The sequence below is a fragment of the Apostichopus japonicus genome, chromosome 7, assembly GCF_037975245.1.
Source record: "Apostichopus japonicus isolate 1M-3 chromosome 7, ASM3797524v1, whole genome shotgun sequence".
NCBI lineage: Eukaryota > Metazoa > Echinodermata > Holothuroidea > Aspidochirotida > Stichopodidae > Apostichopus > Apostichopus japonicus.
The window spans coordinates 13,947,082-13,964,781 of NC_092567.1; the positions used below are offsets into that span (position 1 = coordinate 13,947,082).

The 17,700-nt window shown below is 36.4% G+C and overlaps 3 protein-coding genes across 5 annotated transcripts in view; 1 reads left to right on the forward strand and 2 right to left on the reverse strand.

The window, feature by feature from the left end:
• The window catches only part of LOC139969401 (fibrinogen-like protein A), a 162,264-nt gene that overhangs the window by 22,012 nt on the left and 122,552 nt on the right, over positions 1-17,700 (reverse strand). The gene's annotated exons all lie outside the window — the stretch shown is intronic.
• On the reverse strand, positions 2,047-17,204 carry LOC139969406 (uncharacterized). 2 transcript variants are annotated; one of them, XM_071974342.1, is made up of 7 exons: positions 17,023-17,204; positions 16,067-16,282; positions 14,589-14,632; positions 10,019-10,091; positions 9,373-9,480; positions 6,280-6,329; positions 2,047-2,952 (listed from the first exon to the last, which is right to left on the reverse strand). In XM_071974342.1, the coding sequence occupies exons 1-6, from the start codon at positions 17,176-17,178 to the stop codon at positions 6,306-6,308; spliced, it is 621 nt and encodes a 206-aa protein (XP_071830443.1). In that variant the 5' UTR covers positions 17,179-17,204; the 3' UTR covers positions 2,047-2,952; positions 6,280-6,305. The 2 variants fall into 2 exon arrangements, with proteins under 2 accessions (XP_071830443.1, XP_071830442.1); XM_071974341.1 differs by lacking the exon at positions 6,280-6,329.
• LOC139969403 (uncharacterized) lies at positions 10,847-13,189 on the forward strand. Its single transcript, XM_071974334.1, has 2 exons — positions 10,847-10,986; positions 11,897-13,189. The coding sequence occupies exons 1-2, from the start codon at positions 10,932-10,934 to the stop codon at positions 12,724-12,726; spliced, it is 885 nt and encodes a 294-aa protein (XP_071830435.1). The 5' UTR covers positions 10,847-10,931; the 3' UTR covers positions 12,727-13,189.

The window sequence follows — 17,700 nt, forward strand, 5'->3', positions numbered from 1 at the left end:
TGGAGCTGGTTGTACACAATTCCGTATTCACATCATATCAATTAGTTGATCACGATGTAAGTCTGGAAGCTGATGAGCGGTCGATTGTTTAACAGACAATACCCCAGACAATTTGAATATGCAATGAAAATTGCTTAGCCCCAATTGGCTGTTTATTCCTTCAATGCGCAGATGGATTGAGCACAGCTCGTTAGATTTGAAGCGTTTATTCACTTCTTTATAAAACACGTCTTGTGAAACATGCTGGGTTGTTGCTGCCCTTTGAGGTTTCTACTCCCTCTCCCAACCCCCACCCCACCCTTCCTACCATCCCTCGATTGAACTTTCTTCCTACGCCTCGGATACCACGATTCTCTTGAAAAGTGACCAAATACTATAAATGACGTTTTTAGCAAACCACATGTGTATCCGCATATATAGTTCGTATATAAGGGTTTCAGAGATGTTGTGATGATCGTTTATGGTAGCCTATATATGACAGACTTCTGGTGACCAGTGAGCATGCATATGGCAGTAATGTCATTTATATATTACAACAATATTAGTGTATCAGGAGAACTTGAGAATATTCACGTGATATTTGTCAGACCCCGATCAACCCTTTATTGTTCTACCGCTAATAGTAGGGGCGCAACTTTTTGTACTGGGAGAGGGAGGGAAGGGGGGATAAGATGTTAAACTTCACATAAGAGATAGTAATACCGCCATTGATTCCAAAATTCTTCCGACTGATTTCGGTAGGGGGGCAAAGAAAGGGAACAGTATACTGTACTTGATGTTAGCCAATGGGTATGATAACCTCTAAAAACCTGAGCACGGCTCAATTACCCAAGAGAACATTTTCTTTTTCCAAAGCAAACGCTAAATCTTCTTTCAAAGTCATCGTCACAAAGTTAGTATAAATTATAACCTTGAGATGGATATGACGTATATATGTCTCATAATGCATCATTTGACGTCTACATTTTCTGGGGTAGGAAACCCACTCCCCACCCCCACCCTCACCCTTTATTGGGAGACGGCTTATTATACCCTGGGACAGCACCACTCATGTCTAAAATTCTTCATTCGCATCTGGTCCTTCCATAGAGGTTTACCTAACTAAATCAGTCGGGTAAGTATGTTTTTTGTCCCCCTCCCTCTCCCAACACACGTATCATAGAAATCCTGACCCATGTTTCCCGAAAGGTGAACTTAGTCTGACCATTATAATGTTTTGTCTCAGTCTGTATTGTCAAAGAGTTTACATGTTCCAAATAGGGTTCGCGACGTTGACCGTTTCCTTCACATTGTATCCCTTATTCTATACCCTTCCGTCCCATCAATGCTACAGCATCATACGTGGAAAAAAGGTTGATATTGGGATATTGAGTTGGTAATTATTACATTAGGAAGTATGAATTATACTTGCTTAATCCAGACAGAGTAATGATAACTGTGCTCTTGAGGGTTGAAAATTCCCGTAGCCGGTGTATAGTGTGTGCCAACGATTATAAGATGTGGTACGTTTTGATAAGATACACTTTCACCAAATGAGACTAATATTTAGATACATATCATACTGAATATCAGGAAGAAACTGCACGTATCTTGATATTTCATGGAAATATAACTCGACGGTAGTACAGAACAATCACCTGTGACTAGCGAACTTTTAATATGATATAGATGATATCATATCTCACGTGGACGTCCATTTGTTAGCTTGCTGAGTTTTTAATTCAAATAGAACCAAACCAAGGTTCTTGATCTATATGATGTAAGTAACTCAACATAGTTCATCAGTTTGGACAAAATCATTCATGCCCTTAATAACCATTAAAAGATTATCCATGCTATAGTTACTAACAGCTTCAACTGTTTTGCATGTTTCTATACTTTTTGCCAAATTGTATATTCTATTGTGGTAAATGGTTTAAGAGATGTCATTCGTTTCGGGGAGACCAAATCATCTGCTATATTTCTGAAATATACTTCAATGATCGGATAATGGATGCGACAAGAAAACTCGAGATCAAGCTAAAGATTACACAAACATTAAGAATGTTCTATAAATCACACAAACATTAAGAATTGTATTTAATTTGATTATTACAGTAATTAAGGCGTATATAATTGAAGTCTCTCTAAGGCATTCGTTTATCATGTGAACCGGCATGAAATGTGTAAAACCATTATCTATAGTATAAAAAAGGTTCCATTTACATTTCTGCAAATTATGATCTTCAACTGTAATACTTATGAAACCGAAAAACCAAAACTATATGTTATAAATATATCGACCAATATGTATCTATCGCATCGCTAACAACTAAACTTTTTGCTATTGTGTCCTTTTTATTCAACTCATTCAATTTTAAAGGCTGAATTCTAGTAAAAGCAGAATACTGGATCCAACCTGAATAAAATGAAGGGCACTTTTATATTTTCTTACACACCATTATGTATAGGATTATATATGTAAATGTACTGGAAATTTTTCCACTTACACAAGCCTACATTTTTTTTTTAAATATGATAACATCAAATTTTGTTTTATATAGACATGACACACATTGGCAGTGGGGTAACGTTAATGCCCAAGATGTGATTCACATATTAAGCAAATAGCCTTAGGCTATATATGCTCACGATAGTTTATTTTAATGCTGGTTTCTATTCAAAGAGAGTGGTTCATTGTCCCTTTGCGTACGTACTATTCATTGGAACAAATATTGATATAGGTGGAAGGGTGTACATTGCCAAATAGATAACAATGTACAGGGAACAAAACAACTCAAACTAGACAATGTTTTATGGTTATAAAATATATGAAGCAACGATTAATTTCCCCCCTCAACAGTTCAATACATGAGCGAGTGTACTGCAGCGATACTGAATTTGACCAAATCTCACGTGATTTTGTCTATTCCCAGTTTGTTATTTCGTGATGTCAATTGGCCGCACCGGTTCCTGTTGAAAGAAGAAACAACAAAGATAATTTTGTTGCCTGCAAAAAAATATAAACAGTGCGATCACTGATGAGCTCATTCATAGAAAATATTAATGACTAAATTAGAGACTAAATTTCAGTCCATTTCAACAACTTATTTATGTGTTTTCTTTCTTTCCATTTCTGCGGGGAGGGGAGGGAGGGGAGTGGTTGATTTAAAAGTAACCATTGCTTTGATAATTCAATGTACCTTGTAAAGTACTTGATCAAATATGTTTTGCTTCCATGTTCTAACCGTAACCGCTGTCAGTGCGATGCGTTATATTGAAAGACAAGACTAGCTTGACATGGCGCTATAGATTTCTCTTTGGAAGTTTCATGATTCCATTCTAACTTTTAAAGTATGTACATGGATCACTTTGATAATATGCAAAGGAAACCTATCGATTATAGTTAAGATTACTGAACTATTAAAAGGACATGTCTTGCTTCAACAACCGGCGAAATTCTTGATGTGATGCACAGAACGTTTGGGAAAATCTATTTTTAGTATTTAACTAGAAACAAGTAAAACTAACCAAGAACAGATATTTACGCTTTTATCCGAGGTTGAAATTTTACTGAGTTGTGTTTTTACGTTCTTATATAATATCATGAACTTAAACGAATCACTTAATGGAAACCTTAACTAACTCTGTAATGGAAGTCCATGTGTTGGGAAAACTCAACGAGGGTGCTTTTTCAGAATCATTTGCCATAATATTTTGGCCAATGGGAAAAGGCAGAAATGCTCGTTAAAATGAATTTTGTCAAGTCAGTTTCTCTCAAATTTATTGATCAATATTCTTCCTATTCTTTACTCATTGAATAAATATTTTCTTAGGACACCTACAGGGGCACCTAAAGTATCTTATATCGCAAAGTGACTGAATGTGAGAGAAGTATCGAAAAAATATTAATCCCATAAACGATAAAACTCATTCAAATTATATCATGGCAGACGATTACACTGGAATGTTCGTTGATACCAATCACACAATACGGACACATACAGATCTCACTGCAAAATACATATGATATAGAAACAAGACTGTTGCTTTCGTGGAATTGGTACTATTTGAGGTATCACTATACTACCAATCGATTCCTTCCCTGATGCAGCTCAACATATAAAACAGCGGTCTTTCTTTATTGCTGTCTATCTAGCATCAAAATTGTAGTTGAAACTTTCCCACCTAAATGAATAATCTGTATTCCTTCCTGGACATGCTGTATCGATTTTGATGATTTTTCATATCGTTTCTAATGCCAATACGTGATCACTAATAAAAACCTGTCATCAGGCTAACAGTAGTAACTAATTACACAGCAAATATGTGCTCATTAATATCAAATTGTACTTTTATGAAATTAATGCCAGTGATAAATATAATTATCAAGTTGTTATTTTATTCCAATTAAAAAGAGTCATTTATGAAAAATACTTTATTATTTCAACTTCAAACACACAATGATAGAATGTTTATTTGCTAATATATTTAAGCAAGCATGCACACAGGCGAGATTTTATTATGTTGCGTTCACGTTTGCTTCCAACAAAAGATGTGGTCAAGGAATTAGGAATTTGATTTTGTATCAAGGGCATAAAAACAAATGCAACCATGCTAATTCAAAAGTAATGGCAGTTCCATTTCCAAGACAAGAATTTCATGCTAATCGAAAACAGTATTTGCCACAGGTAGAAAAGTTACATGCGTTAACAGCACACACAGGACTGTACATATATATACTGTTCTGCAACACGGGACAGGCAGGTATAATGTAAGGTATAGGCTTCAGCATGTCGTTGTAATGATATAGCTGTGATCATATTCACTCCTGCTAGACGTCAACGATTCTACTTTTTGCAATGGGACATTCCGATGATTAATGTTGAATGTTTTCAAGAATTGCTATTATTGTCTTTATCTATATAAGGTGCAAACACATTCTGAAAATTGTTATCAAGATATGTCGCAGCAGCACCGTGAAATGAAGTGAAATGCTGTTTTCTTCTTATAATATAATACAAATCATGTATCTACCATAGAAAAGATGTATTCTACATAAAAATGAATTTGATTTACAAAGCCTTGAATTCAGAGTACATTGAGAACTAAACTAACTTTTCACGTTAAAAACGTATGCTATAATGACACTATTCACTAAACTTCAGGAGTAGTGAACTGTTCATAGAAAAGATGTATTCTACATAAAAATGAATTTGATTTACAAAGCCTTGAATTCAGAGTACATTGAGAACTAAACTAACTTTTCACGTTAAAAACGTATGCTATAATGACACTATTCACTAAACTTCAGGAGTAGTGAACTGTTCATGTGACAAAGTAAGTCATCACAAATAATAAGGAAATTATGTAATTTGTCAACAATAGCACTTTTTTCTTAAATAACAAGAGACCACTTTCATTCCAAATGGTAAAGGCACCTGTGTTAAACAACGTGCATTATTTATGAAAGGGACACAAACCTGGGGCCACGTGCCCCCGCCCCCCCCCCCCCGACGTGCCCCCCCCGACTCCATCATATAGTATTATCAGGTGATTTCACAGCTTCACTTCAACGACATGCTGATAGTCAAATGAAAAGAAAATTGTCATTTCTTGGCTTACTGAACGAGATTTTGTGTCAGAATAATTTTTCAAACCACTTTGTCTCTGTTTTTGCAGTTTATTTTGTTCTAAGATTCCAAGTATTCGTTTCATCAAACACAACTAACAGATATAAGAGCAATAAATTCTCCAATTCACCGATTAATACGTTCAGCAGTGTCGTAAGACTCTTGTACTGCATGCTGCTAATACAAAATGAATGCTTGATTTGACAATTTTCCTTTCTTAGACTGTGAAGTAGGAAATCAATCACACAATGGATTTACATCACGAACAACCGTGAGTAACTATCGATGTTTGGCTGCATGTTTCAAAAGGTGAACCTAGTAAAGCCAATCCTTGAATGTTTATCATTTTGGATTTGTTGAAGATCGAATTGGCATATTAAAATAATAATATATAACTAATATATACTATCAAGTAAGCCTTCACAAATCTTTGAAGCAAATCGTCCTATTACTTTGTAATCATCGGACAATATGAATCAAAGAACAATGAAAACCTATATGCCTGACCCAAACAAAGTGCTTCGATGTCACGTGGCGAGGTACATTGTGAGTAATCCATTGTGTTTTGATTTCAGTGCAGCAATAGCTAAAAGCGAAAAAGCACAGCAAACTATTCAAATCGGATTTAAAATGTAACGATGGTGGTTTGTCTTGCAGGGTTGCGTACAAGCTGTAAGCGAAATGACGTCATCGCTACTGAGCATTCGGTTCCGAACCCTGTGCAGTAAAAACATGATGAGCAGAGGTTAAAGCATCAAATGAATGTCAGGTGACCAGTAGCTCATGAATATGCATTGGAGGAGGGATCATGTAAATCATAACGAGATGACACAACATAAACCAGCTATGCATTAAAGCTGTATCTCACTCAATATAAACCTCAAACATAATAAATTAACAGTTTCGTCTACACGTAATATTTTAAAAATCATCAGTAATACACTCACATGGTACTCTACGCTAACAATAGCTAAAACCTTTCAAAAGTGTTTTTCTTTTTTACTGAAAATTATAATAGCACTCTAAACAATTCACAAATTTATTTGTGTCAACCCTTTCAGAATATCTGTAAGTTCTTTAAATTTGAACACGAGTGTTCATAAGGCCTATTTGACTTATAGCATGGTTTGAAGACTTTACTGATCACCTTTGATGAGGTACAACAGCTATAAGAAAAATAATAAAACAATTGCTTTGGTCAGTTTTGAGATTGATGTCACTAGATTAACAATAACGATGGCCAGACAGCTCATTGCGGAGCCCTGTCCTACCAGGGAGTTCCATAACAACTGCCTGGTCCTACTGACTACAATTTGACCATGTAAGCTATATAGCCCACTACAATTAACCAGGGATGTGTTAATGAGGATGATATCCAACGAAAAAGAATCTCTTTGAAATGAAGTTGTAGCCGCCAAAGACATCGTCTTTACTTTACTGTTATGCTAACAATAATACCTTATACTTACTGCACATCACCCTACATAATCTGCTAAACGTATACAGTAGTTTAATTTGTCCCATATAAAGTACATTTGTTGTGTGTTAATCTCATTCAAAATCTGTTGAAAGTTTTCGAAAATCTCTTTTCGTTTCCAAGATATACATATTTGAAGTTTTGATAAATCCGGGAAAATGTATTAAATATGTGAAAACTATGACGTGGAGTGGTTGCGCTCATCAAAATTACATATATAAAAGGAAAGAGAGAAACGGCTTTCATTCTCTTGTGAGATAAACATGTGACCTTGGCGGCAACAATTTCCAAACTTCAAGGATTGAGAGAAAATGCTCATCATAGAGACGATAAACCATGCAACAATATCAACAGATAAAAAACAGCAACAGAAATTTGAAATTGAAAGAAAATATTCTTTCCTTAAATTTGGATTGATAAGTTTATGTTCTTAGTGTAACCGTCGTATAACCATCTCACTAACACATCCCTGCATTTAAACACATTAGAAGGCATAAATGTACGCGGTCTCGCCATAGTTAACAAAGCATTCAGACTTGACAACACTTTTCAACCTGATGTCACCAAATGACAAGTAATTGTTTCCTGATGAAAGCTCTAGGTTCTATGTTATAATGGGTAGCAATGTTAATGCTTTATTAATCATAGTATACATACTTAGTGACGTATTATAGATTAGCTGCATGGTCAAAGACTTACTATGACATAATATATGGAATGTGCAAAAGGAGAATTACACAACTCATTTTACAACTATCATTTTACAACTATAAAAAGTTAAAACAATTTGAACACGTCTAAAGTAAAAAAATGCTATTACTGGAACAACAGAAACGTCAAACAACGTAAAAAAGGGGAGGTGTTAAATGCAAAAATCTGTTATTCTTTCACGGTCTAAACACCACCTCCACTATGACCTGTTGGAAATATCATGAGGCTCACCAGGCTCAAAATGCTATTACAGTGTAAACCTACACCATTTACTTTACAACTGAATTGATAAGTATGATATACAGTATCCAGTGTAGCAACATATCCACCCGTATAGCTTAGAAGTACCTTCATTTGATGTGTTAACAACATATCCACCCGTAGTTTAGAAGTATCTTCATTTGATGTGTTAGCAACTTATCCACATGTAGGTTAGAAGTACCTTAATTTGATGTGTTGGCAACATATCCACCCAGCTTAGAAGTACCCTCATTTGATGTGTTAACAACATATCCACTCGTAGTTAGAAGTACCTTCATTTGATGTGTTAGCAACATATCCACATGTAGGTTAGAAGTACCTTCATTTGATGCGTTGGAAACATATCCACCCAGCTTAGAAGTACCCTCGTTTGATGTGTTGGCAACATATCCACCCGTAGTTTAGTAGTACATTCATTTCATGTGTTAGCAACATATCCACTCGTAGTTAGAAGTACATTCATTTGATGTGTTACACGTGCAAACTGGAAGCTAAGTTCTCCTATAGTAGTCTAAACAATCTTAGTAGTATGTAGAAATTTCCCAGTGTGTTTTGAAGCCACAAACTCGTTGCGATGGTTTATAGTTACGTAAATTACAAGTTACATTGAATCGCCCATATGGTAGGCATATTATACCTGTATTATCATGCATATACACATTTTTTTCCCAAACAGGTTTGCAATTGTGTGTAAATAGTCGCTCATGAACGGTCGGAAAAGTTACGTCATCACCAAAGAAACCTTCACTTCGAGGTTACCAAAACGAAAACGTCTGCATCCATTCGTTGCAACGAAGATATACCCGTTCAAAATTTACACAAGAAACTTTTCGTATCTTTGGAACTGGTTTAGGCACACTAATTTGCAATGATTGTATCATCTACTGTCGGTGTTTGATCGAAGTTTTCTGTGAAGGCATTAACCGATAACATCGCACAGTGAAAGTTTTGTACAGGAATGAATCGAGGTGTCGACGTCATCATCTCGTTGGCCTTAAATGAGCCTTCGAGAGATTTAGCATACTTTAAAGGTGAATAACATGAAACCGTCAATAGCTTATATAAACATTACGAAAACTCAAGTTTTGTTTGATCCTTGACATACCCCTGAAGCAATCCTTTAACATATTTATTGCGTGTATCGACCGTTAGTGATGTTGCTTAACACTCATTGGATGTAATGTCACGTTTCAGCTAGCCAGATGCTTGTAGTATAAACAGAAGCAATGATACTGTGACGTATTGATGACGTCATATTGATGAGAAGACTTAATGGCAAAAACCAATTAACAATGATGCTGATTTACTTGCCTCTGCAATATCCGATTTATGTGCACCACCTCCTCCAAACATCTCCATCCTCCCCATCACACCTCCCGAACACATGATACTCTCACGACGCTGATCTGGGGTGAAATTCTTACATGAAAAAAAATGGAAACATTTTATTGAAAAGTATAACCTTCATTTCCAACATAAAAGTTCCTTAAAATGTCTCATTAAAATCCTTTTAGATTCGTTATATATGCTTAAGAAGTAGTATGCATTATTGCGTAATATTCAGGTGAGTGTTATTATACCTTTAATAATTAATTATGTCTGTTTATACAGTTAGAATCTTTGTTCTGTGGCAATACATTTTTAAATATCATATATGCAATGTATTATATTTCCCAATCAAATGAAATAAAAGCAATGTTAAAGTTTTATTAATAACAACAAGAATGGACACACATTTTACACATTACCGTATGTTAATTTTTCTAGTCAAAGTTTATCTGCCCTGAGATGTAACATACTTAATCGTTTAATCATCACTTTGTTTTGTAGGTTTATATCATTTATACTAACAGGCCTAAGCATTCGATTGGATCGGGAAACAAATTCATTTTATTTACGTAACGGCAGCTGGCTTATTGAGAAGACTTCGGAAGTAAACAAGTTGTTTAATTCTCACCTGCAAAGGTTGAAATGTTCCATCGCTGGAATACTTACTGACACCAGTAGACTTTGCTTGGCGCTCCTTGTACCTGAAGTTACAAGTAAAAGACACTTTGAACTGACAAAACCTCGCTTTTTTTTAAATTAATGGCTGTCTTGATATATTTAACCATTTTAGTTAATTTGCAAGGTTTATTGCTCTATATTTACCTTATTCGCGCAACCGATCTCGCGAACAATTCTATGTATATTTATGCTATACGGTATATAAACGTCTAATTTCATTTGGACAATAATCTGCGCCGTGCACAGGATGAAACTTTCTTTCTATTTTCGACGATCCGGGGAACAGTTGCCTTTGCTGCAGTCTAGGCCATGGGCCATGGCCAATTTAGATGCACTTTTGTTCACATGGTCAGTGGGAAAGTTAATTTCTCTGAAATAGTTAGTATAAATATGTACTGAATCAAGATTGACTTGTTCTTTTTGGTTCTACTGGCACAAACAGTCAGAATTTAAGAAAAACTAACAAAAGAAATTATCCATTGCTCTTAAAAGAGCTTATCTAATTGGTCAGTATTTCCAGGTCAAACCTTAATTGACCAATCACAGCTGTTGATCTGTGGTCTGGTTACACCATGGTTACACTAACTGCACAAACATGGCTACTCCCACACTCAAATGTTGTATGCATGTGTGTGCACAGACAAAAACGAATATTTCATCCTTTTCTGACAGCTCTTTTGCCAAATTCAAGGTTTATGTTTTAAGGTGGATTGTTTGACCAGGTATTTATGGTGCATTAGCTAGAGATGTCACTTCAAAGTACTGTATAGAGCTCAAAATCTTTAGCTGATTTTCAAGATCATGAGCATGGTGAGTCGTGCATTGGCTATCATCGTGATTGCTACAATACCAGAGATTCACAGATGAATAAACTCAACAAGACTGAAGAAAGGCTTGCTAAAAATCCGCCCAAAGATGGTAAGCAAACATTTAAATAATATTATGAGTATGAACCCATTTTCCAACTGAAATTAGAAATGTCAATCTGACATTTTGTGGAATGTGGTTGTGCTTTTAGTTAGGTTTTTACATTCGTTCTTGACGGTTTGTTATTGTATTGAAACCTAGTCCTGCTGTCATTTTGTTGTGCAAAATGCATCAACCTGATGTAATCGTGAATTTATTTGGGTTAGGGTTAGATATGTACAAACAACAGGGATACATTTACAATTAAAATCTCTATTTAGTGTGTGTTAAGTTAAATTTGGCATGTGTTCAACAAATAGAAGTACCTGTCATGGGGGGGGGGGAGTTTGATATTTAACTTTTAGACTTTCTTCAGTAGTTGCTCCATGATTTTATAAAATGAGACGAGGGCCCCAAACCCACGCCCAATTTTCCATTTGCGATTAGTTGATTTTTTTTTATATGGGTGGACTGGAGATCAATATTTCATTATTGCTCTGTGAGTTTTATAAAATAAGACGAGGGCCCCAAACCCACGCCCAATTTTTCATTTGTACAAATACTTGGTTGATTTTTTTATATGGGTGGAGGTCGATATTTCATAATTGCTCAATGATTTGATAAAATGAGACCAGGGCCCCAAACCCACGCCCAATTTTTCATTTGTACAAATAATTGGTTGATTTTGTAATGGGTGGAGGTCGATATCAATGATTTGATAAACTAAGACAAGGGCCCAAAATCTATGCCCAAATTTTCATTTGTAAAGAAAAGTTATTCATTATAACAGGTTTAGATAAACTGGGCTAGGTTTGTCAATTCAAGTTGTAAAATGGTGTAGGTTAATGAATTCAGAGCAAATTTTTAAAACTTTTTTAAAGTTGTATTTAATATGTATCTTTCTCTTGTTTGAATGTTACAGATGATTCCACTGATGATGACAACGACGATGTTAAACCTGTCTGTAAGAAGCGAACACTAAGATCAAACGTAGCTGGACCATCTTCAGGCAGACCACACATGCTTCGAGTGTCGTGCATCATTTGTGACGCTGATCACTGGATAAGGGACAAGGTGACCTGTAAGAGACGAAGAGAGCCCCTGACTCGTTACGGGACAATAGATGCTGGGAAACTCAGAAAGGCTGCTGAGCTGACATGTAACGAATCCCTTCTTTTGCAAATGCGTGGCAGAGACCTTGTTGATTCCGAGGCAAGATACCATCCGAGTTGTTTTCGCAACGCAACCAGATTTCTCACTCGGAAGTGGCCAAAAGAAACAACAGATATTCTATATGCAGAGTCTTATGCAAAGTTTTGCCACAATGTCATTGATGAACAGATTCTTAAACAACAGGGTGCGATCAGGATGACAAAACTCACAGCCCAGTTCATCAAAATGGTTAAAGAAGTTCAAGGGATTGATGCCTCAAGTTACAGATCCTACAACTTAAAAAAGCGTCTCCAAGGCTCCTATCCACAACTTCATTTTTTGCGACCAACGCGACGCTATGAAAGTGAAGTTGTAATTTCCAGAACTGTAGAAGCTCAGGATCTAGCAGTAAACCTGGTTAATCTACAAGATGATACAAAGTCAAGTAACGAGTTAGACACTTCAAGTGGTAGTGAATCTGATTGGCAGCATGAACAAAAAGATTTGTGTAGAAGTCAAGGCATTTCATCGAGTGACATGTACTTTACAGCTAGACAGCTTAGAATTGCTGTCCAAGAGGTACATGTGGACACAGCATGACATCAGACATCAATTGGACTTTGGAGTAATATTTCAAAATCTAGCATTTTTAAAATGTGAACTCAAAAATTGTTATTGTTAGATGTGTTAATACATGCAGGAATGTGTGAACTAAATATAGTGCATCATTAGTTACATGTTCAAATAATGTGTAAGAAAATACAGGGATCTGTAGGACAAACATGAAGAAAACAAATTCAGTAGTGTCAAGAGTTGGGGCTATGCATTTAGTTTGAAAAAAAAATCAAATTGTACTGTACTCTGTTGTAACTTTCAGTATCAGTTGGAAAAGGTGTAGAACTATAATGTGATTCGAAATGGTCCGATGAAGTAATATCTCACGTTATTGTTTATTCAATTTGATGCAAATTTCCACACAAATTGTTGTTTTATTTCATGTTAGTGTAATCGTGGCTGACACCAGTCTCCAGAACACCATTTCATAATGGAATTTAACATACAATAATCAAAGACATAGTCAGTGCACAACACCCTATTGAATATTGATTATGCGATCATTCAAACACCCCCCCATCCGCCAAAAAAAACAAACAAACAAAACGAGGCTCGATTTTTGTGGATGGGTCCTGTGTGTACAGTCGTTTAACTTGTTGTTGACGAGTAAGTGCCACCCATTCACCATGGGTATTCATTAGAGTACAACTTACTGATACTATCTACAGAAGTTTCATGTGCAATGTTATGATCAACAAACAGTTTTAATGCATATTACAAATGAGATTTAAAGTGTTTTTGTTAAGGTAGTTAGGTGAAGCGCTGCTTGTAGCAAAACATTGTACATGTAGAAGTCTGTTATGAACTTTGGTGTTCTAAACATGTTGAAAAGATTTGCAGTTGATAAATAAAAGAATAACATATCTGAGTTTGTCACTTTTTTAGGGCTGTTTAGACATACTTTGTTTGTTAAAAAAGTCTATCGGAATCTCCGGTTTGATTATAATGAATATGAAATAGTGTGCTTATTTATTCACCAAGAATGACCCCCTCCTCAATCATGTTATGTATACATGCTGGCCTACTCCTTGCTCTCATTTGTTATTACTGGATCATTAATTGCCTAGAAACAGTGTATTTCAACAATTTAACAATGACAAACTGGCCTATCCCCACCACAAATAAACACCAAGTACGGTTGAAAAATATTATTCCAATAGCCATATGCCTATACAAACTTTTACAAATGTTGTGCCATACATAATCTTTACAATTATAAAGGTTTCCACATCAAAATGTGAATTTTTGGGGGTAAACTGTTTCTATCTGGAGACAGACTAAGTATTTTTGATCAAGTGAGGGCGCTGTTTTTCTTATGTTTTTCTTTATGTTGGAAAATTTGACATTTTATCTGTGAATTACATATTAATGTGCCACTTTTGAGCAAAAGAACAACTTGATTCTTTATTAAGGACATATTATCTATAACTCAGACTATATTTCATGTAATACCACTCCGGACGTAACAAGAATCATTTTCTGGAAGGAATTCAGAACCACGGCCCATGGCCTAGTCTGCAGTAACTGTCTTTCGCTGTGCTCCACCAACTGAGCTTTCCGGTCGTGTTAAGATTTATTTGTTGAGTCTGTTCCAGTCAGAAGCTTCTGTAAACAATTTAACTATGGATTACAACCGATTCATTAAAACTGGTTCATTTTGTTCCCTTTAATCGAGAGAAAAAATGTTTTAAGTGTTTCTCGGGTAGCAACAATGTAACAATTTTAATCAAAACTATTATAAGGTCAAGGTTTAACGACAATTTTCCAAGACTCTTGATTCCTGAATTTTGCTGATATCTTTCAAATACGCATACTTACGCATACTTACGCGTCTTACGCATACTTACGCATCTTCTTCTTTGGCTCTTATTCTTGTGGTTAGCTCGTTAAACTGAAACAAGGAAAAGAAAAATCCATTCTTTAGTCAGATAAAATATTTCATATTACACGTACAGCAATGTATGACCAATACGGTGAAATGGTAAACATGTTACTGGGGCACAGTCGTTGTTCTTTAATGATTTCACAAATGTGAAAAGTACTATAACCACACAACACACATTAAACAAAATCTGAGAAAAGGACTTCGTTATATGCCTCTTTTGATACATTCTGTTAACTTCCGGCTTGGTGTTGTCTGTAATATGGCCAAGGGCGGCGGAAGCACTTTTAATCTGGGGGGGCACCAACGTCGAAGGGCACTTTGCAGAAATTCGATTGGACTGATGCAGCCTGATATTTAGTAGCCTTTATAACTCTTATTGTATTATCTTATTTGCGTATACACATCACTCCATCAACGCCACCCCCCCCCCCTCAAGGAAACAATGCATACTAGCACTGCAGTATCTAATGTGCAACTTGGGAAACAAGGAAAAAGACAAAATGAGGTGAAATCATTATAAAGTCCAAGTCCCTGCACACGCGATCGATACATGCATGAAAGCAAATGAAATATTTGAAAATACTGAAAGAAAATAATTTTCTATATGTTTTTCAATGGTTAAACTGATATTATTATGATGATTATTATTGTAACGACTTTCCCAATAAGTATATCCAATTTGGAAGGGTTATAACACGGCAAATGATTGCATGTTATTGGCATGCGATGTATTAACCAACGCATGCCTATATGATATGCACATTAAGATGTTGAACGCGCGCGTAGCGCGCGAAAAATTTTGGTAATATTTTTCGGGCAAGTCGTTACAGCCCCCCCCCCCCCCCCCCCCCCAAATCAAATTGGGCTCCTACGCCTGTGGTAGTAAACATTTAAAACTTCCCGAAATATTTCATTCGACGTGGGTTTCGCTTTGTAAACTCTTTTTTTATTTCGAAATGTTTATGTAGAAAAAGGGCACATTTTTAATCTGAGGAAAAGTGGGGGGGGGCACGTGCCCCCTGTGCCCCCCCGGTTCCGCCGCCCTTGAATATGGCACCAGACGATAATATGCGAACAGGTCACCTGATCAGTGCCATCTCTTATTATTATTATTATTATTTTTTTATTTATTACACCGTGCTTATATAGCATAAAATCCCAAGGTTCAATGCGCTTAACAAAACATATAAAAAATACTAAAAAATACAATTGAATACACTTAACCATAGGTTTCTTTGAAATAAAACGTCTGTAACCCTGATTTGAAAGTGCTGATAGAGGTAAGGTGTCATATTTCTGATGGTAACTTGTTCCACAACAACGCTGCGACATGGCTAAAAGCTTGTTCCCCGACTCTTATAGTTTGTATGCTCTAAATTGACAAATTGACGAAGAATCAAGACGATCCATTTAAGCCATATTAATACATTGATTTCTTACCACATATTCCCTCTTCTTTAAAGTTCTCCCCTTATCAAATATAACTCCGTACTTTCGCTTGAGTTTCCTCAGCATCTCAGCGGCTAGCTCCCGCAAGTCTTGTTCTCCGAGGCCATCGATAGTAAGAGGCGGAACTCGCTTCTCAATCGCCTCATTTCTCTCCTCCACAAAGTCACTGTCGTCTTTCAACAAAAACTTACGATCTTCGTCGAATTTCTTCAAAGAAAAAGAAATGTTGAGAATTAACATGTTTCATAACTACTGTTGCACGACTGCAAGGATGCAGCATCGACTATCGACATTACAATGTAAATTTAATCATCGTGTAGGCAAGATTTGTTGATTGTAATTTTCGAATGCTATCATTTAATTGCAAATATTAATGTAATTACTCTTTTTTTCAATTGACTATATTTTTTGAATCACTTCGTGTTAAACTACTTGAAGGGGGGTGGGGTAGGGTGGGGGGGGGGGTTGACAGTAATGGACACATATTTGAAATAAACATCTCCATTCCTTCTTTATTCGAAAGTTTTTGTTCGTTGGTAATGTCAAATTGTTACAAACTAGCAGTGAAACGGAAGCTAGTGCTTCAAAATCGCAGAACTGGTCTGCTGTATTAATTGTAGCGTTCTTAGTATTTTTGGTGACGGCTATTCACAGGGGCGATCGAATGTGTGAGTTTCCTGCATATTATGGTACAACCTTTAACTTCAAGCGACGTTATGCATCTTACCAGTGGCGTGCATATAATTCTACTGTGCGGGCGGAGACCTTATTCAAAATTCCCACTACTGATTCAGGTAGGAGACATGGTAGGGCCAGAGGCGAACGAAGGATTTACTAAAGGAGGTGGACTGTACTGGGGTCATAGAAGCTGGCTCCAATGAAGTGTGTGTGTGGGGGGGGGGGGTTCTGAGGGTCCTCTCACATGTGCGCACGCCAATACATCTTACCGACATGCCCGTTCCCTTGAATGCGAGGGGGTTTATCATTGCTCTACGACTAGCCTCTCGCTCTTTCTTTTTCTTCTCTGCCTCATCTTTCCTTCGTTTTGCGTCTTCTTGTTGACGTGCTCGCCTCTCTGCTGCGTGCTGTTTTATTATCTCCATTTCTTTCTTTCGTTCGATTCTTCTCGCTTCCTGAAAGCAAAACATATTAACATAAATATCGACTTATCTATGTATGATAGGAAAATAAAATCTGGGGAGGTAAGGTCAAAAGGGATTTAATTATCGGATTTACATAAATTATATTCAAACAAAATATAAAAATATAGGTCAACAATCCTTCTCTTGATTCAGCTTTCAAAATATTCAAGTTTATGGATTGTTTGAAATGCTCCATCAAGCCAATTTTGAAGCAAACGTCTACGCAGTCCAGCATTATAGTGGTATTTAAAGCAGACGTCTTCGCAGACCAGCGCTACAGTGGTTTTTAAAGCAGATGTCTACGCAGACCAGCGCTACAGTAATATTAAAAGCAGACGTCTACGTAGACCAGCCTACAGTGGTATCTAAAGCAGACGTCTACGCAGTCCAGCGCTACAGTGGTATTTAAAGCAGACGTCTACGCAGAACAGCACTATAGTGGTATTTAAAGCAGACTTCTACACAGACCAGCGCTATAGTGGT